This window comes from Ictidomys tridecemlineatus, chromosome 2, assembly GCF_052094955.1.
Source record: "Ictidomys tridecemlineatus isolate mIctTri1 chromosome 2, mIctTri1.hap1, whole genome shotgun sequence".
Taxonomy (NCBI): domain Eukaryota; kingdom Metazoa; phylum Chordata; class Mammalia; order Rodentia; family Sciuridae; genus Ictidomys; species Ictidomys tridecemlineatus.
This window is the reverse complement of record NC_135478.1, coordinates 28145128-28166086: the sequence shown is the minus strand read 5'-3', so window position 1 is coordinate 28166086 and position 20959 is coordinate 28145128. Positions and strand designations below refer to the sequence as shown.

The window sequence follows — 20959 nt, the reverse complement described above, 5'->3', positions numbered from 1 at the left end:
ATATCTTGCTATGCCTAATTTATAAATTAAACCTTATCGTAGGCATGTATATACAGGAAAAACACACTATATATAAGGTTTGATACTACCCATGGTTTCAAATATTCATTTGTGATCTTGGAATGTTTTCCCTGCAGACAAGGGAAGATTCGTGGCTTTAAATAATATAAGGCAAAAATTGACAAAGGAAATAAAAGAAATTGACATACATAGTGAAAGTTTTATAAAACACTTGTCTCAGAAATCAGTAAAAGTAAGGATATAAAATTGGAATGACTAAATGAACAAGCTTGATCTAATAGATACAGTAATATAGCAGTATGTATTTGACTGAGATACACATTTTTTCAAACACATAAAAAATTCCCTCAAATCAGGAAAGGCCAGAATTGACAGCTACAAAGTCTATATACTTTGCAACTATAAAGGCATTAGTCACATAAGATAAAAATAGCACCTTCAGTGTTATGCAACAGGGCATCTTTGCCCCAAATTATTCATATAAAGATTTTAGGATGCTGCTTGACATTCTTTAAAAAATGAGTCCTTGGATAGTCAAGAAGCCTGGAGCCTGGAGTCACTGCCTGGCCCTGCCAGGACTCAGAGAGTCCTGCCTCCCACATCCAGATCTGACTCATTAGAATGAGTGTCCAGGCCCTACCCAACTCTAGGAGCTGGTGAAGCAGACCCTGCTAAACAACAAGGCCTATACTGTTCCTGCCCTAGAGCACTTTCCAAAGTGCTCTTTCTACAGTTGTTCGAGGAGGCTTTCATGGAGTATCATGTGGAGATCCTGAAGAAATTGGTGCTGGCCTACTCCTTCATCTGCCTCCCTCTGGGGTCCCTGATGAAGATACTAAATATAAAGATCTTCAAAATTGTACTGGATGTGCTTCTTGCCCAGAAGTGCAAACCCCAAGTGCTGGATTTTGGGAATGTGCATCAGAACTTCTGGATCATAGGATCTAGAGCCATAACTGCCACCTACACACCAGAGGCCATATCAGAAGCAAACAGTGAAACATGGTCCAAGGGTAGCAAAGCAGCCCTTGAAAATATTCATAGACCAAGTGAAGGAAATTGCCAGGGATGAATTATTCACCTGTTTCTCATTGTGGGCTGTGGAGAGAAAGGCCGTGCTCTGGGTGTGCTGTAAGAAGCTGAGGATCAATTCATGTTTCTTCTTCAAGGTTCTGCATGTTCTGCAGCTGGACTATGTCCAGGAACTAGAAATGGATACTTCCTGGGGTCAGGACAAAATAGAAAATTGTGTTTATTGTTACCTGAGCAGGATGAGCACCCTTTACACATTTCATTTTACTAAAATAAGTCCAGAATTCTTTCCTTCCTATTCATAAAACAGGTGGCATTCCTACAAATAGAGCATCCACTTGAGAAAGCCGGACGATCTCTAGGAGCTTTGTAAACAAGATGTCTTCTTTCTTCATGGAGCACTGCATAAAACGCTCAGAAGTCAGAACCCCTTGAAGACTCACTCATTGAGTTCAAGCCCACTCAGGGAATCAGAAAAAGCCTCTGTCCTAGAGTCCAAGCACCAATCAGCTGAAGCACTTGGACTTCAGGAGATTCTCAATGAAAGAGATGAGTCCTGAGCCCCTCTGAGTTCTGTAGAAAAGGTGGCAGACATCCTTGAGACCCTGGTCTTGGAGAATTGTGGGACCACAGACTTCCAGCTGAGTGCCATTTCTCCAGCCCTTGGAACCTTCAGCTTTTATGGAAATCACATCTTCATGTTTTCCCTGAAGAACCTGCTGCTTCATACTGCTAGGCTGATCCTCTTAAGACAAAGGCTGTACCCTGCCCTTCTGGAGTGCTTGATGATATCTCCCAGGTTTGCAAGGGTGAAATCAACCCTGAGAAACTTGCCTAGGATTAGATGTTTCTTGGGCTGGACTGGGGATGTGACTCAGTGGTAGAGTGCTTGCTTGACAAGCATGAAGCCCTGACACACACACACACACAGACACACACACACACACACACACACACACACACAGCTTCTCTTGTAAACTTCTCTGATTTGGTGCATATGCAAGAATTCCAAGTTTGAGGACAGTCTTGGTAACTCAAAATAAAAAGGGGTGGGGATGTAGCTTAGTGATTGAGTGTACCTGCCTCAATCCGCAGTCCCTTCAAAAAATGGTTTGGGGTTGGCCTTCAGGTTGGGATGGGTATAAGATCTCCATTTTGCCATCTTTTTCAACTACATGTATAATATGTATATTACATATAGTCTTTTAAAAAAATTTAGTTGTAGATGGCACCATGACTTATTTATTTTTTAAAATAATTTTTATACCTTTATTTTGTTTATTTATTTTTTAATATTTTTTAGTTGTAGATGGACACATATCTTTATTTTATTTTTTTATGTGGTGCTGAGGATTGAATCCAGTGCCTCAGACCTGCTAGGCAAGTGCTCTACCACTGAGCCACAACCCCTGCCCTCTTTATTTATTTTTATGTGGTGCTAGGGATCAAACCCAGTGCCTCATACGTGCTAGGCAAGCACTCTACCACTGAGCTACATCCCCAGCCCTATTTTGTATTTTACTTAGAGACAGGGTCTCACTGAGTTGCTTAGGGCATTGCTAAATTGATGACAATGGCTTTGAACTTGCAATCCTCCTGCCTAAACCTCCTAAACCGCTGGGATTACAGGTGTGCACCACCATGCCCAGCAACTCCCCAAATAATTTTTACAAATTTTACAAAAACTTTAAGGATCAGAAAATTGCTATTTCACATAATATATTCCAGAATATAGAAAGCATGGAAAACCATTTCGGATAAAGCACATACTGTTTCCATAAACATACAACACTTCTGACAGTAAACATGCATTTTTTTCCCCCCACACCAAGCAATTCTCCAACTCTCTGGACCCCTGCTGAGTGTCCCACAATTTAATCCAATTCTGACACCACCTGGAGTTGGCATCAGATTCCAAAAATTAGGGACTCAGTCCCACAAGACTGTCTCTGACTTCACAGGGCTGGGGTTGTGGCTCAGTGATAGAGAGTGCTCGCCTAGCAATGTGCAAGGCCCTGGGTTCGATCCTCAGCACCACATAAAAATAAATAAGTAAAATAAAGTTACTGTGTCCAACTACAACTAAAAATAAAAATAAATAATAATAAAAAAAGACTGTCTTTGACTTCAGATTGCCAAATGCAAGACTGGGCCTTCTCTATTCTTGACCAACTGGCTATAAGTAAGGTTATTATACAAACTTTTTGTCAAGTATGATACTTTGCTTGAATGCTTCTAGCAGAACTCAGGATAACATTTGACTTACATTCCCCAGTTTATTATAAAGAATACAATTGAGGAACAGCTGATAAGGAGAGGTGCCTATGCAAATGTACGTGAGTTGTGAGAAGCTTCTGTGCCCTCTCCATGTGCATCACAGTCCCAACACCTCCATGTGTCTGCCTGGATCTCATTAAATCTAGTTGTTCCGAAGTTTTTATAAAGAATAATCTCTGTCTTCCTCCCCACCAGTTTGCTGGAGGTTGGAAGATAGGGCTAAAAGTTCCAATCGTCTTATCTCTTGGTCTTTCTGGGTTAGCCAGCCCCATCCTGAGGTCTTCTAGGATCTTCACCCTAAGTCATTCATAGGCATAAAGTTGGATGTGATAAAAAATGGCACCTTATGAATAACAAAAGACTCCCCTGTTACTCAGCAAATCCCAAGGGTTTTAGGAGCCTTGTGTCAGGAATTGGGGACAAAGAACAAAAAGATTTTTTTATTATATCATATATTTAACTTATTTTATGAGGTTGGGAAAATCTTATCACAGATATTGAATATACATAGCAAATATGTGTGTCCATATCCCAATTCATGTGTTGAAACCTAACCTAAAACAATGGCATTAAGAGGTGGAGCCTTGGGGCTGGGGCTATGTCTCAGTGGTAGAGCGCTCACCTCACACATGAGAGACCTTGAGTTTGATCCTTAGCACCACATTGAAAAAAATAAAATAAAATAAAGATACTGTGTCCATGTGTAACTAAAAAAAAATATTTAAAAAGAGAGGAGCCCTGCGAGGTGATTAGATAACGAGAGCAGAACCCTTACAAATGGTATTAGTGTCCTGAGAAAAATACACTCCAGAAAGCTAGCAAGTACCTTCCACCATATGAGAACACAGTGAAAAGATGCCACCTTTGAACCAGGCCTCCAGAAGTGTGAGAAATACATTTCTGTTATTTATAAACTATACAGCCTGTGGTATTTTGTTGTAGCAGCCTGAAAGGCTAACTCCATAGTAAAACAAATGAACAAATAAACGAAACCACTAAGATAGATGGCAACCTCATTTACATAGACACAAAAATCCTAATTTTTTAAATATAAAAAATATTAATAGTAGCAAAACAGATCCAGCAGAATTATAATAAGTACATTATTTTTTCAGAGTAGAAACTTTTATTTTAATTGTCAAAAGAATGCAGTAAATTAAATCTATAATGATTAACATCAGGCATGCATCTCTACTTAAAACTGCTATTAGTTTCTGACAGAGCTAAATGATATAATTTCTTTAGGCACCATCTTTGAATTTTTTTTTTACCCTGATGTACAGTACAAGTTTACTTCTTCCTATAGGTTTACTTCTTCCTGTGGTCGTCTAGTAATGAGAATCATGTTTACTGGTCAGATTCCTTTATAACTAAGGCTTCTAGATTCTCAGGCTGCCTGTACTACCTTGAGACCATATTTTAATATAGATATTTTTAAGTAAATCATAGTAAAGGGGAGGGACACAACCTAGAAAGCTGAAGTGTACTGTATAAACACTCCAAAGATTTTTTTTTTTTTCCAGCACTGGTAGTCAAAAACTAGACAAGGAGGCCAAATTAAGTACCAAATCACACTCTCCCACTGTCTTCTTTTCAGACACAAAGATCTCTCTAAAAATATTAAATAAATTCACACAAATAGAGATTTTACTTATGAGATTCCAACATCAAGTTATAGAAAGCAATTCCACTATCAAAATTATAGCTGTTAAGGAGACCTTGAGAAAAAGCAGTCTTATACTCAGTAATATGCAGCTAATGGTTTTCTGTCAATTATTTTTACAAGATTAACATTAAAAAACACAACCAAATACACATATGACCCTCAAACCCCACACAAAACAATTGGTCTTTGTTTATTCTCAGATGACACGATGTCCCACAAGTGACCAAAGGCGGGGTGGGGGTGGGGGGAGGCAATGCCCCATAGTCAATTCTTCAACTATCCCATCAACAGCTCTTCCTTTCTTGAACTACCTTCTTTTTCCCAAAAGGTAATGCTGAGATCAGTCAGAAAAGCTTTCTGAGAAGACTGGCTTGGATTTCTGGGTCTGTTCCAGTCGATTCAAGATGAATTGGCTCGTATCAATGAAGCGTTCAACGCAGTTCACAAAACAGGCCTCAGACCGACTGTCCAACTTTGGCCCAGGCTTGTCCATGCATTTCTCCCAACAAAGTCCAGTCATCTGGTGCACCAGCTGCTGGAAGCGCTGCTTCTGAGTTTCCACCTCAATGAAATGCTGTAACTTTGGGTCCACTGTGTCCAAATTGGCCACCAAGGAAGAAGAAAAGGAATCCATCCCAGTGTGACCACACTTGTGACAGGAACTCTGCGGCAACTCCAATGGTAAGTAAACTTTAATTGCTGAATATAAAAATTATTGAAATCAGAATAATACCTATCCAAGTAATATACTCATTAATAAATTATTATTTTTCTTTCTTTTTGAGACTAAATCTATATTGGTCTTGAATTCCTGGGTTCAAGTGATCTCTGCTACAATGCTCAACTAAAAAGATGGGGTTTTTTGTTGTTGTTTTTTTTTTGGTGCTAGGGATTAAACCCAGGTACTCATGTATGCTAAATAAGCACTCTCACTAAGCTATACTCCCAGACCCATGACTAAGTATTCTAAAAACAAGATAGGGTTAGATGAGACAGCTTGATTGAAGTGAAAGTGACTGCAGAAAGATATTTTAGAAGAACAATCAAGGTTTCTGTGAAGATGATATTGGAGGAGATAACTGACCTGTGTCAAGTGGAGGCCTGGGCTGTGTATAGTACTGCAGGAAGAATATTCCAAGTAAAGGAAGCAGTTGCTGAGGCTCTTCAGTAGAATGGCATCTGGCATGATAAAAGGAACCTCAAGAAATAAAGTGTGCTAGTGAGGTGTGAATGAGGCAAGAGCAATAAGAGATGGGGTGAGTGCAATGGACAAGACTTTTATCATGTAGGATCTTGCAGACCATTTGAAGCATTTGCTTTATTTTTTCTAAATAACATGGGATGTTACAACAACAACGCTGTTGTGCATACTGTTGAAGGGAAGATCAGCAGCACAATATCTTAGTCAATTTGTGTTGTTATGACAAAATACCACAGATTGGGTAATTTATAAAAAATAGAAATTTGTTGCTGACAATTCTGGAGCTTGGGAAATCCAAGAACAAGGCACTGGCAGTTTTGTGTCTGGTGAGGGCTGCTCTCTGCTCCCAAGATGGAGCCTTTGTTGCTGCATGTTCCAGTGGGGACAACATTGTGTCCTCACAAGGCAAAATAGGTGGAAGGGCACAAAGGGAATGAAATAATTCTCTCAAGTCCTTTTATAAGGGTTCTAATTCCATCCACGAAAGCAGAGCCTTCATGGTCTAATCATCTCCTAAAGGTCATCTCTTAATACTGTTGTACTGGAGATTAAGTTTTAACATGAATTTTGGAAATGACACAAACATTCAAAGCATACACAGAGACAGATTTAGGAAAGAGATGGTGGTGGGTGGTGAAGGTGAGAAATGGATAGATTCAGGATTTATTTTAAGGTAGAATCAAGAATAGACCTGGAAATGTGGCTCAGTGGGAGAGCTCTTGCCTAGGATGTGGGAGGCCCTGGGTTTGATCCCCAGCACTAATAACCAAACAAAAATAAATTGTTAATGGATTGGAAGTGAGGTATCAGGACAAAGAGAAAAATTAAGAATTATTCTCAGGTTTTTTTCCTGACCAACAGATCAACACTGGGAATAGTAGAAACATTTCCTGGGGTAGGGAAGACTGGGGAGGTTTGTTTGGACTGCATTAAGATTGTAATGCATAGGAGGGGAGATGTCAGGTTAGCTACTGAATGTTCCTTCCTCATAGAGTTAATGAGCTGAATTTAAGAACAGCTTAAGTTCTTAAACTTAGTTTTTTTGAAAAACTAAATATTAAAAAATCCAAAAAGTTACTGGCTGATTTAATAAATTAGAGGATAGCCACAGTGCCATTCCATTAATTTGTATCCAAGATGTTTTGTTTTGAGATGAAGATCTTGCCATGTTGCCTCCTCATATTTCTGGGCTCAAGGGATCCTCCTGCCTCAGCCACCTGAGTAGCTAGGACTACAGGTATAGCCACTGCAACTAGTTTAAGATGATAATTTGAAACTGAATAGATTATAACATAGTATATATGGTTTGCCACCACTTTTAAAGAATAAAACATGATATATCTTTATGGTAAACTTAGAAGCAGACAGACTGGAAAATAAACGGTGGCTACCTCAGATTTTGGCGTATAGTGTGGTTTTATTGTTTTTAATTGTTATTGGTAATTTTAAATGTCCTCAATAGTCATGTTACCTTTATAATTCGTTTTTTAAAGAAGGAAAATCCACGAAGGTCTCTTTCAGCTGGGCAGTCTGCGTCTGGGTCACCTGTCAGGTGAGGAGCGTCCAGGTGATCGGGCCAAAGATGCACCAGATGCAAAGTGGGAGAGGAAGAGTGGCGTGGGGGGCGAGGTGGGCGGTCCGAAGGGCAACGCCCCTGTGGGTCACGTGCTCGCCGGACGCCAATGGCCGCCTCGGAGCCCACCTTGAGGATGGGGCGGGGCGCCGGGCTGGCGTCACCAGGACAACGGGCGTCGCCGGCGCCGTGTGACTCCGGGCTGTGGGCGCGCTCGCGGTCGTTCGGCCATGGTGAGTCTGGGTCCCGCGTGGGCCTGGCAGCCTCGCCCTTCCCCGCCCCGGCCGGGTCCTCGCGCCGCCGCCCGCTAGGCACGGGCGGGCGGTGCCGGGGTTGAGAAGAGGCTGGGCCGCGGCCTGCGGGACTGCTGGGAAGGGCAGGGCAGGGCAGGGCTGGGCTGGGCGGGCCCGGGGAGGGGGAGACCTGGGGGTGCCGAGCGCCTGCCTGCCAGGGGCGACCGCGATGCTGTGTTCTCTGCCGTTGGGTGTCTGGGTCACATCCCGGACCCCCACCCGGTGGCCCGCCGGCGTGACGTTATTTGGCCCGAGCGAGCCCGGGAAGCCACACAGAGAGGGTGTGGTTAAAAAAAAAAAAAAGTCTATATGAATGTTATATGTGTTTCTATTTACATTGCAAGCTATGTACTTCTAGTCTTATTTTTATGCAGTTATATAAATGGCACATAATATGCATTTCTTTCAGATTTATCGTTCTGATAGATTTTCTAGCATGTGGAAATTTATAGTTTTGGAGAGACCCTTCTGGTTTTGTTAAAAAAAAAAGGGGGGGGGGACCTTGAGCTGGAGGCTTTTTTTTTTTCCCCTGAGTGCAGCACCCTCCCTAAGGGATTTAATTAATCCATAATTAGCACATTGTAAACGTCCTAAGTCTTTACCTTTGCTCAATAAACTTGAGAGATCGTGGGCATACCACCTGTCTCCAGTAAGCTCTTTTGAAAGCCTAAGCTTCAGGGAATTGCCAGAGGTCGTGCCAGAGGTCTCCAAGTGGTGTAAAAGAAGAGAGGAACTAGACCTCCTTCTTGGGGACACGCCCTTGATGTAGGATATTTAAGGGGATTGGTAATAGAAAAATGCCTAATTTTAAGAAACAGTTTTCCCCTTCTCTTTTACCATGAGTGATTAGGTGGAGATTTGCTTTTTATCTGCAAGGGTTAGTGGAAGTGCTGATAAGCTGAGATGCAGGGTACTGCCCAAGCACAGTTGGCCTTCCCTAGCTGACCTTTTTATTTATTTTATTTTTTTCCATAACTAAGAGGGGTGTTAGTAAAAGAAAGTGATAGTCTGTACCTCTCCTTGACTCTGGAGAAACAACTCCCAAGTGTGGCCTGTTGATAGCAGGAAAAAACATCACCCACAAAAAACAGTAATGACATCTTCATTTTGTGTTTCTTTTGAATTAATGGAGCTGGCAAGAATTTCAGAAAGTGAATTTTATAGAAATCTAAGCATTTAAAATATTGTATCAATTTACTTCTATGTGGTATGTGAGAAAATCTCGTGCAGTCATAAACAAGGAGAAAGGAAGAATATCTAGGAATTGAATTTTTCCAGCTTTGTGAAGTCTCACATTCCTCCTGTTTCTATTTTCCTTTTTTTTTCCAGTCCTCCCATATGACCCACAGTCTACTTCACTCACTATTGTGGATTTTAGAGCTTTAGGTATTCTACCATAAAAATGTTCTACAGTACTTTTGTACTAGCGGTTGCTTTGTTGAACTTGGAAATGCTTTGCTTTCTGTATATTTTTAAGCATGAAGAATCTAACTCATAGAAGGGATTAAATTGATAAAATGCAGAGGCTTCTGTGGTGGGAAATGGTTAGTATTGGAGGGAGAGAGATGAAGAGGCTGCCTATGTGATCCCTGAGAGTATATTTACTTCATTAAATGCTTGAATCTAAATGTACCACTTTAACAGTTGATATAAATTATTTTGCACATTAATTTTGGAATTCTACTTATTAGTGAAAATTTCATTTGTTTCTACTGCCTCAGTAATAATGACAATATTTGTGTATATTCTTTGTGTGAGACATTTTTTAAGTTACTGTAGCAGCCCTGGGAAGAAGATGCCATTTCTCCATTTTAGAGATGAGGAAACTGAGACAGAGTTAAAGTAACTTGCCAAGATCACTCAGCTGATAATTGAGCCAGGTTTCAAAATCAAGTGGTTTGTTTTAGAATCTGCTTATGTGATTATTGGATTGTTCTGTAATGTATAATGCATCATATGTTTTCTAATATGCCATATATGTTTAAGAAGTTAGTTTTCTTAGCAGGTGCAGTGGCACATGCCTATAATCCCACCATTTCGAGAGGCTGAGGCAGGAGGATCACAAGTTCAAAGCCAACCTCAGCAACCTAGCAAGACCTTGTCTCAAAATGAAAAACAAAAAGGGCTGGGGATGTTGCTCAGTGGTTAAGCGCCTGTGGGTTTAATCCCTGGTACCAAAAAAAGAAAGTTATTTTTCTTTATTTAGACTTTAAGGTTGAGCAGTTGTGAATGATTTGTATTTTGGTTTTTTGGCATTGGGCTAGATGTTGTAGAACAGAGTAGGCATGCCTAACCTTTTCATTCCTCTCTTACAAAGTTGAAGTGAAAAGAAATTAGTGAAAACTTATGATTAGATCAGCATTCATGCTCACGGCTGTAACAACACTTAGAGTTTCTCCTGTCAATTTCAGTTCATGTTTAGGAACTGGCATTTATTTTTGGTGAATTATAAAACAGTGTTTTACATGAAACCTTTCAGATGTGGGGAATGAAACAGTGCTTAAAATTTGAAGTACTGCCTAGCATGCAAGAGGCCATGGCCCAATCTCCAACATTGTGCCCATTATAAATAAGTAATAATATTTTCTGAGATTTTTCCTAACAATTTTTAGATTTTAGTTTTATCTTCTGTAATTGTTACAAACAGGAGTCAAGTTGTTGCTTACATTTTAATTCACTTGGAACAAAATATATATTGGAATATATCTATTCCTTGTTACCATTAAGGTTTTGCTATTGTTTAATACTTGTTAAGGCATGTCTGTTTTTAGAAATATATAACACATTTTAATTCCTTCTACTTAGACTTTTCTCCTATTTCAGCATTTTCCTTTCTATATTTGTAGTAAGGACTAGTCAGAGGTGTTGAGGGAAGACTTCACAATAAAAGATTTAATTGTGGTTTTTCACATTAAAGTGATATTTTATTTCTTTCTGTGCTGGGGATGCAACCCAGGACCCCATGCACGTGAGGTGATCCTCTACCACTAAGCTATATTCCCAAGCCCCTAAAGTGATTTTCTTAATTCAGGATTTACAAACATTTTGGTCTCTGCTATCACATGGTATAGTTAAATATGAGAACATTAATAAGATGAGATCTTATTAATAGATCATGAAAAGCCAGATGAATCTATATGTTAATTTTCCTCTAGGGTAGCTATGAGAGGTGGGGTGGAGTAAGGAAGTCTAGTAAGCAGAAGAGGACACTTGGGAAAGATTTTGTGGACCCAGAATCAAGTTCAAACCCAAGCTTCCCAGTTCTGTCCAATAACTATATTTCCATTGATTTTTCCCCTGCTATTTGTTTTATTTTTATCCAATAACTATTTATTGTGTGCTACTGTGTGTTAGTTTCAGTTCTGGGCAGTGGGTATCCAGCAGAGGATGAACAGAAGGCTATGCTCTCATTGAGCTTACATTCTGATTACAGGAAGACAGATAATAAACAATTTGATAAGGTGGTGAAAGTGCTTTGGAGAAAAATAAAGCTAGGTAAGAGAGAAAGGGAACTAGGGGAGTGAGGGGAGGGAGGAACTGTCTTTAATATAGAGTGGAAAAGAGGCCTGATAAGGTGATACTCAGCAGAGGATATGTCATGGGACTGCCTGGCAAAAGAACAAGTTGGAAGAGGACACAAGTCATATGTCCTGAGGCAAGAATGTGGCTTGCAGTTAAAGAAAAATCAGCTAAACTTATTGATTGCATGTGGGCTGGAATGACAGTTAAGAATCCTGAGGAGCGTCAGCTACTGATCAAAGCTGTACTTACTTGCCAACTCTTTCCCATGGGCCTTTAGTGAGTAAATGGGTGTAGGAGTTTGGAGACAGGGAGCAGAGAAAGAGCATAGAATGACCCCCCTGAGGAGGATGGTGCCTGCTGAAGGATGAAGGCAGGACTGGAAAATTGTTAAAAATCCCTTTGAGGCACTAGAGACCTTTACAAAGTATAAGGCTGGGGCTGCCACAGGCTGAAGGCATAATAAGAGAACTGATAAAATTTCCTCTATGGCTATTCAGGTTTTTATTGTGCACAAGGCAGTAGCTTTCAGAAGGCAAAGTCAGGATAAGAGGCAGAGATCTCCCCAAGACACATAAAACTGATGGTGCTACTGGGGAGCAAAGACAACTCCTCAGTTGGTAGCAAGAATCTGGAGGGAGGAGTGGAAGATGGGAGGAAGGGGTTGTAGGTCTCTCACAATTCAGAGAGCTAGCAGTTATATGGTAAAGCTCAAAACTGTGGTTTTGCTGGGTGCAGCGGCGCATGCCTATAATTCCATCAGCTCAGGAGGCTGAGGCAAGAGGATCGCTAGTTTGAAGCCAGCCTCAGCAAAAGCAAGGCACTAAGCAACTCAGTGAGACTCTGTCTCTAAATAAAATACAAAATAGGGCTGGGGATGTGGCTCAGTGGTTGAGTGGCCTTGAGTTTAATCTCCAATACCAAAACAAACAAACAAAACCCCCCAAAACTGTGATTTCATCAGTGCTCAGGATTCCAACTTCTCCTGAAGGTAATTCTGATTCCATCCTACAATCATTTTAGGCTATTCATGAGTTCACTCTAACTAACATAGCAACATCTCTCAACCCAGCTCAAGTACATTGTCCTCTACCTTCATTCCCCTGGCAACTACTGAAGGTTGAAAAAGGAACTGCTTTTACAGAGATAATTTGAAGAAGGAGCTATTTTTTATGGAAGCAAATTACTATTCTTTTACATAACCATACTCTAAATTGAGACATACGAAGAAACAAAAATATGACCCCTGGTCAGGAAAGAAAAAACATAACAGAAACTCAGTGATGGGCCAGATGTTGAACAACATGGGTAAACAGAGAATTTCAGCAAAAGATGGAAACTATATAATGAACCAAGTGGAAAAGCTAGAAATGAAAAATTCTTTGATGAAATTAGTAATGTATTGAACACAACAGAAGAGAGCATCAGAAACTTGTGAAAAGGTCAGTAGAGATCATCTATATCTAAGATCTGTGGGACAATATTGAATTGTCTGATATGTACATGCTTAGTTTCAGAAAGAGGAGGGAGACCAGGGACACAGGAAATATTTTGTGAGGTCATTGCCAAGAAATTGCTAACAATAAGGGAAGACATCTTGATTTATTCAATAAAGTCATCAGACCCCAAGCAGGATAAACATGTAAACATACGCACATACACACACACACACACACACACACACACACACACACACACCCAAAAAAAAAAAAAAACCACTTGGGTACGTTGTAGTCAAATTTCTTAAAAACCAAAGATTCTTATAAAAGAAAACTTAAAAAATTACATGAAGGAACAATAATATTGATGATTGACATCTCTTCAGAAGCAATACCCATCAGAGGATGAATTAGCTCTTTATCACCATAATGAAGTGCCTGTGGCAACTAACTTAGAAAAGGTTTATTTTGGCTTATGATTCTAGGGTTTCTAATTTAAGATTGAGGGACCTTATGGCTTTGGGCCTCTGACAAGGATGGTACATCATGATGGGAGCAAGTGTCAGAGCAAATGACTCCACTCATCAGCCAGGAAGTAAAAAAAAAAAAAAAAAATGATGAGCTGGAGTCCCATAATCCCATTTGAGGGTATATCCTAAGGATCTCTTAAAGACCCTGCCTCCCAATAAATCTAGTCTGGGGATCAAGCCTTTAACACATGGATCTGTGGGGAACATTGAACAGCCAAACTATATAGCAGAGGACAATGGAATAACTTTTTAAAGTAGTGCTTTTAAAAAGCAAATGTAACCTGGAATTCTATATTTAAAACAAATGAGAAGCAGGGCCTGGTGGCAAATACCTGCTACTTAGGAAGCTAAGACAGGAGGATCACAAGTTTGAGGCCAGCCTGGGCAACTTAGAGCCTGTCTCAAAATAAGGGCTGGAGATATAGTTCAGTGGTAGGGCACTTGCCTTGCATGTGCATGGGAATAGGTTTCATCCCCAGTCCTAAAAAAAATTTTTTTTTTCTGATAGGCAAAAGCAAAGACAGTTTTCTATACCAGACTTTTATCATAAGAAATGCTTAAAGAAATTGTGTTGAAGCAAAGTAATGATAAAGGAACCTCAGATCTAAAGGAAATAATGACTTGTACCAGGAAGAGTAAATATGTGGATGAGAGGGACCTTTTAAAAAGTTCCCTTTCTGGGGGCTGGGGATGTGGCTCAAGTGGTAGCGCGCTCGCCTGGCATGTGTGCAGCCCGGGTTCGATCCTCAGCACCACATACAAAACAAAGATGTTGTATCCGCCGATAACTAAAAAATAAATATTAAAATTCTCTCTCTCTCCTCTTTCACTCTCTCTTTAAAAAAAAGTTCCCTTTCTGAATTCTCATGTTCATTAAATTCATTAATTTTAACAATTAATATTGTTAAAATGGCCATACTACCCAAAATAGTTGATAGATTCAGTATAATTCCCATGAAAATACCAGTGACATTCTTCATAGAACTAAAAAATCCTAAAATTTATATGGAAAAACATAAGTTTCTGAATAGCCAAAGCAATACTGAACAAAAAGATCAATACTGGAGGCATCCCAGTACTTGATTTTAAAACATACTACAGAGCCATTGTGACAAAAACAGCATGGCTTTGGCCTAAAAACAAGCATGTTGACCAATGGAACAGTGTAGAGGACCCAGAAATAAATCATACATCTTCAGCCAACTGATTCTCAACGAAGGTGCCAAAAACATGTATTGGAATAGAACAACCACTTCAACAAATGGTGCTGAGAAAACTGGACATTCATTCATAGAAGATTGAAACTCGAACCCTCTCAGCTTACATAAAAATCAACTAAAAAGTGAATCAAAGACTCTAGTGGAAGACCTGAAACTTTGAAACCACTAGAAGAAAACATAGGGAAAACACTTTAAGAAATTGTCATAGGCAACAATTTCCTGGTTAGGTCACCAATAATTCAGGAAATAAAAGCAAGAAATGATAAATAGAATTACATGAAATTAAAAGCTTCTGCACAGCAAAGAAAACAATCACCAGTGAAGAAACAACCTACAGAATGCAAGAAGATCTTTGCTAGGTAGTCAACTGACAGAAGATTAATATCCAAAATATTTAAAAATCTCAATATAAAAAATGAATAACCTGGGCAGGGACTATGGCTCAGTGGTAAAGCACTTGTCTAGCATACATGAGACACTGGGTTCGATCCTTGGCACCACATAAAAATAAACAAAACAAAATAAAGATATTATGTCCATCTACAACTAAAAAAACATCTTTTTTTTAAAAAATGGATAATCCAATCAGGGAATGGCCAGATGATCTGAATAGACACTTCTCAAGAGAAGTACAAATGGCCAATAAATGTGTGAAAACATATAGTCTATTCATTAACCACAATAGAATGAACCAGACATTAAAAGCAGAAGGAAAACTGAAAAACACTGCTTATTTGGAAATTAAATACTACTCTGAAACAGTGAGATAAAGAAAATGGAAATACTTTGAAATGGAAATGAAAAACAACATATCCAAACTCATGGGATTCTGTGAAAGCAGTGCTCAGTGGGAAATTTATTCTTGTGAATGCCTACATTAAAAGAGAAGAAAGAAAGAAAGACATCAAATCAATAACTTTATACTTCAAGGACCTAGAAAAGATTAATTGAGATAATTTAGTTAGTTCATCTAACTGTTCTTACAAGAGCTTGGAATACAGGAGGCACTTATTAAATGCTAGTCTCTCACCATAAAGAGTCCTCAGTGACACTACTTTGAAAATAAGTGGGGCTGGGGTTGTAGCTCATGGTAGAGTGCTTGCCTAGTATGTATGAAGCACTGGGTTCGATTCTCAGCACTGCATATAAATACATAAAGGTCCATGGACAACTAATAAAAAAATTGGAAAACAAATATAGGGTTCCACTTACAACACTATTTCCATTTCTGCATTTTGGTGAAATGTGAATTTTTTCCATTAAAAATAGCAGATATTGCTCATATACCATAGGTTTCACATAATTAAAATATAAAAATTAGTTTTAGTACATTTGACAAATTGTATGACTATCAAAACTGTCTAATTCAAGAACATTTTCATAACGCCAACCCATTCATTAGTATTCACTGCACAGTCCTAAGCAATCACTACTACACTTTTTGCCTCCGTGGATATACCTTTTTTAGACATTCAGTGTAAGTGGAATCATATGATATGTCACCTTTTGTGTCTTTTCTTTTAGTAACATAGTGTCTTCAAGACTCATTCCTATCCTAACATGTATAAATACTTCATTTTATTGCTAAATAGTATCCTGTTGTATGGTTATCACATTTTGTTTACACATCCATCAGCTGTTGGATGTTTGAGTTGTTTTACTTTTTGGCTATTATGAATGATGCTGTCCTACTCATACAAGTTCAAGTGTTAATTGCAAATAGAATAACTGATAACTGGGTCTTATAGCAATACAGTGTTTAATCTCTTCTTTCTTCCTCCTTCCCTTCCCTCTTCCACTCCTTCTCTCCTTTCCTCTCTCTTCTCCTTCTCTTCCCACCACTACCACTACCACCACATAGGACCTCATACATGCTAGGCAAGTGCTCTACCACTGAGCTACAGTCACAATCCTTAACCTCTGTGGAGCTCTCAGATTATTTTCCAAAGGCGACATCATTTTACATTCTCATCGGCAGTGTATGAGGGCTGGTGTTTCTCCACATCTTGCCATTACTAAGTATCTGTCTGTTTAATTTTATTTATTCACATGGATGTGAAGTATCTTGTTGTGGCTTTGACTTACACTTGCCGAAGATGAATGATATTGGACATCTTCTGTGAGTATTGACCATTTAGATACCTTCTTTGCAGAATTGTTGATTTGGAATCTTTGCTCATCTTTCAATTGGGTTGTCTTTTTATTGTTGAGGTATAGATACCTTGTCATACATATGATTAGCGATTTTTTTTTCCTATTTTGTGATTTCTTTTCACTTTCTGTGCTCTTTTTGCTACCTTGATACCCTTTGAAGAACAAAGGTTTTAAATTTTGATGTCCAACAATCTATCTTCAGATTATGTCCTTTGGGTATGATAACAGCTATGAAAGCTTTGCATAATCTAGCAACTCAAAGTTTTATGCCAGTGTTTTCTCCTAAGGATTAGAGTTTTAGCTCTATTTATTAAGGCCTCTGTTGCATATTGAGTTAATTTTTTGTGTGTGATTCAGGAAGGAGTCCAACTTCATTGTTTTGCATGTGGGTATCTAGTTGGCTTGGCACCATTTCTTAAAAAGACTATTCTATTCACCATTTAAATTAATTTCCCACAAATGTAGGAGTTTATTTTTAGACTCTTTATTCAGTTGATCTATTGATCCTTATGCCAGTACTACAGAGTCTCAGTTCCTTGCTGTAGCTTTGTAGTAAAAAAAAAAAAAATTTTTTTTTAAATTAAATTTTGTTGTTTTGAGATGGAGTCTTGCTATGTTTCCCAGGCTGGTCTTAAATTCCTAGGCACAAGTGATCCTGTTTCCTTAGCCTCTCAAATAGCCATGATTGTAGGTATAAATCACTACACAGTGCAGCTCTGTAGTAAAATTTGAAATCAGAAAGTTTGAGTCCTCCATCTTTATTTTTCTTTTCAGGATTTTTTTTTTAATCTATTTTGGGTCTCTTGCATTTCCATGTGAACTTTTAGGATCAAGTTGTCACTTTTAGTAAAAAAGGCAGTTAGGATTGATAGGGATTGCATATAATCTATGAATCAGTTTGGGAAGTGGTGTTGTAGTATATAACACTATCAAGTCTTCCAGTTCATAAACGTGGATATTTTTCAATGTATATCTTTAATTTTTCTGAATGTTTTATATAAGTTTTCAATATGGAAGACTTGTACTTTTGAACTTATTCCTAAGTATTTATTTAGATCCTGTTATAAATTGGATTGCCCTATTTAATTCATTTTTAGGTTGTTCTTTAATAACATAAATTTGTATATTCTGTCACCTTACTGAACTCCTTGATAAGTTATAATTGATTTTGTGGATTTTTAGAATTTTCTATATATAAGATCATATCATCTGCAAATAAAAGTTGTTTTATGTCTTGCTTTCCAATCTGGATGGTTTTTATTTCTTTTTCTTATCTAATTGCCTTGGCTAGAACCTCCAGTACAATGTAGTACACAAATATCTGAGTGTTGCTGTTTTTGTGAAAGGGTGATAGGTTTCATGAAATTAGTATCATCTTATTTGTAGGACAATGATTGAGGCTGTTCTGATCCAGTATGAAAAACATGTAATTTTTTGTTGTTGTTGATGGAGGAATAATTTCATAATTTTTATTTTTTCTTTCAGGTTTTCTCAAATAGTGATGAAGGCCTTATTAACAAAAAGTTGCCCAAAGAACTTCTCTTAAGGTAAGTGTAGATAAATTTTAGATAAAAGAGTTCAGGTTTGATTCAGTTATCAAGTTCCAAGACTATCTTCTTTCTCCCTGAGTCCATAGCATAGAAAGACAGAATTAGCCTAACCGACTTTTTGTTTTTGTTTTATAGAATGCTGTTCAGCTTGTTGTTAAATTTTACTTGGTCTAATCCAGAATGTACTAGAGTATGTACATAGCATTGGTCTGGATTCTTTTTGTAATGTGGTAAGTATTGTAATGATCTTCAGTAGGTGACATTGTTTTGGTATGAGTAGATAATCATGATTAATAATATAAGGAAAGATTATTGCTAAAATTATGAGTTCTTGAAGTCAGAGAGTTTTAGATGTTGTCTGATAAATGGGTTTTAAAATAAGCACAGTTATGGTATGTTCTTACCGAGTACTTCAAATGCTGTCAGTCTCAAATATTGCTATATTTTTTATCAATATGAGAAGTGTGTGCTAAGTGACATGAGTACTATAAAACAGGCTTTTGTCTTTCTTTCATTACTAAATATACAGTAAATTTTATTTTGATTGTCATTTTATCAAATAAAGCTATCAGCCAACATTTGTTGGGCATGGTAGCACATGCCTGTAATTCCAACTTCTCAGGAGGCTGAAGCAGGAGGATTATAAGTTCAGGGATAGCCTCAGCAGCTTAAGGAGACCTTGCCTGAAAATAACTTATTAAAAGGGGCTGGGGATGTAGCTCAGTGGTAGAGCACTTGACTAGCATGTGCAAGCCCCTGGATTCACTCCCTAGTACCCAAAAATTTATCTGAGGCACTGCAACTTTCTTTAGTATTTTACAATCACCAAAGAGATCTTATTTTAGTTTTGGATGCTGTTACATTTTAATTATTTAAGAAATAATTTATATACACAATAATCTTTGAGTAACCTTTGCCAAACTGTTTGTCCTGTTGGTGATAACCCACAAAACAAATAAAAACTGGTTCTGTGATCACATAAGTATGGGAAACTATGGGTTAACAAAACCAATTCCTTGACTACAGGACTTCTTAGAGACTTAATAGGTTAATGTGCGTGGTGATGTTCCAGGTTGGGTGGTTGTGGCATTTCAAACTTATCAACAATGAAATCCTCTTAATAGTCCACAGAATAATTTTTAGGAAATGCTGACATACAATAAGAGATGGACTAAATGATTCTACTTCCTGACTATACTCAATCTTTTAAAAAACATTTTGGGAATGAGTGTAAATTTTCTTTAAATATTGGGAATAATTCCTTAATCTCTTCCTGAGTTCACCCAGAGTCACTCTGTAAATGCCAGATTACTCAACTTTGCTGTCATCAGTATGCTAGACTTTTTACCTTGAGTCAGAAACAGGGTGAGAATTTTAGCTTCTTTGTGGCAGTGATCACATTTGGGGGGCTTCGGAGTATCTGTCATTAGTCATCAGATGTTGTTTGGCACTGTTGTTATGAGCTCATTCTACTCAGTTAATAAAGAAGAAAATTAACTGACAAAGGATTATATGAAAATGATCATATTATATTCTAATAAAAACTATTTGGATCAAAATATTCTTTGGCATCTTAGACCATTTTAAACTAAGAAAGTGATGACAAAGAAGCAATGTATAGGAATGTGTGTTTACAATACAAACTTGCAAGACCTTGGTCATGCACAATAAACTGTTGGAATCAATGTGGCTAAGTCAGGGTGCACAAATTGTCTGTACAACTTCATGGGATACCACCCACAGAGACTGTAATATGGACGATGTCCCCTAGAATTATGCATTGCTTCCAGCCTTGTTGTGAACATTTTTCTAGTACAGGCATCAAGCTGCAAGTATGAATATTGAATTGTTACTCTGGGGAATCATAACCAGCTCAAGCAGATAGAGTACTAGTAATTCAACACTAGGGTGTGATTCAGCTCCACCCTTCTCATGAGAGCTGCTGCTATTTGTGTCTCAAGTCTACTATTTGAAATTGTTTCCCTTCTGGTTTAGTTAGATTTTAGTTTATTTAGCCATGGAACATTTTCTGTTTATACCCCAAAAGTAAAATAAATAAAATAAAAATAAGTAATTATATCTCTTTCTGTAGTAGCCTGATTTTTGAACTGTATTCTAAGGAATTTTGGTGGGGGGGGGTGTTGTTTGTTTTTGTTTCTGTTCTGGGGATTGAACTCAGGGCCTTATGCATGCTGGGCACTTCCTCTACCAATGAGCTGTACTCCAAATCCCAAAGTTTCAGTTTTTTTTTTTTTTAAAAGATCCACAATGGGCTCATCACTAGTAATAACTTTTGAATCATGCCACAAGGTTCATAAATAGATTAACATATCTTCATAGGTTTACATTTTCATTCTGTTCTTATTTCAGAGTCTGTAAGGGCAATTTAAAATTTTGAGTACTACCATAACAAGTCTTTCCTGACTTGGGAGTGTCAAAATTAACTCTAGCCATATTTTTATTTTTAAATGTTTTGGTGGCTTT

The 20959-nt window shown here is 38.2% G+C and overlaps 2 protein-coding genes across 13 annotated transcripts in view; one reads left to right on the top strand and one right to left on the bottom strand.

Moving 5' to 3' along the window:
• Positions 1 to 5294: 5294 nt before the first annotated feature.
• LOC110598781 (mitochondrial import inner membrane translocase subunit Tim8 A) lies at positions 5295 to 7875 on the bottom strand. The gene is made up of 2 exons (XM_040289923.2): positions 7669 to 7875; positions 5295 to 5695 (listed from the first exon to the last, which is right to left on the bottom strand). Exon 2 carries the CDS (start codon positions 5628 to 5630, stop codon positions 5337 to 5339), a length of 294 nt encoding a protein of 97 aa, XP_040145857.1. The 5' UTR covers positions 5631 to 5695; positions 7669 to 7875; the 3' UTR covers positions 5295 to 5336.
• A 27-nt stretch (positions 7876 to 7902) lies between these two features.
• The window catches only part of Fbxl2 (F-box and leucine rich repeat protein 2), a 138606-nt gene continuing 125549 nt past the window's right edge, over positions 7903 to 20959 (top strand). For 5 of the 12 annotated variants that reach the window (XM_078038217.1, XM_040289922.2, XM_078038218.1 and 2 more), the window contains exons 1-3: positions 7934 to 8003; positions 18411 to 18472; positions 18611 to 18705. Coding sequence is in view for 1 of the 12 variants with exons in the window: in XM_021731895.3 (XP_021587570.1) it covers positions 8001 to 8003; positions 18411 to 18472 (65 nt within the window). In the remaining 11 variants the exon portion in view is untranslated. Of the gene's footprint in view, positions 8004 to 18410; positions 18473 to 18610; positions 18706 to 20959 lie in introns of those variants that run through there. The other 7 variants (XR_005735831.2, XM_040289919.2, XM_040289918.2 and 4 more) reach the window with 4 other exon arrangements.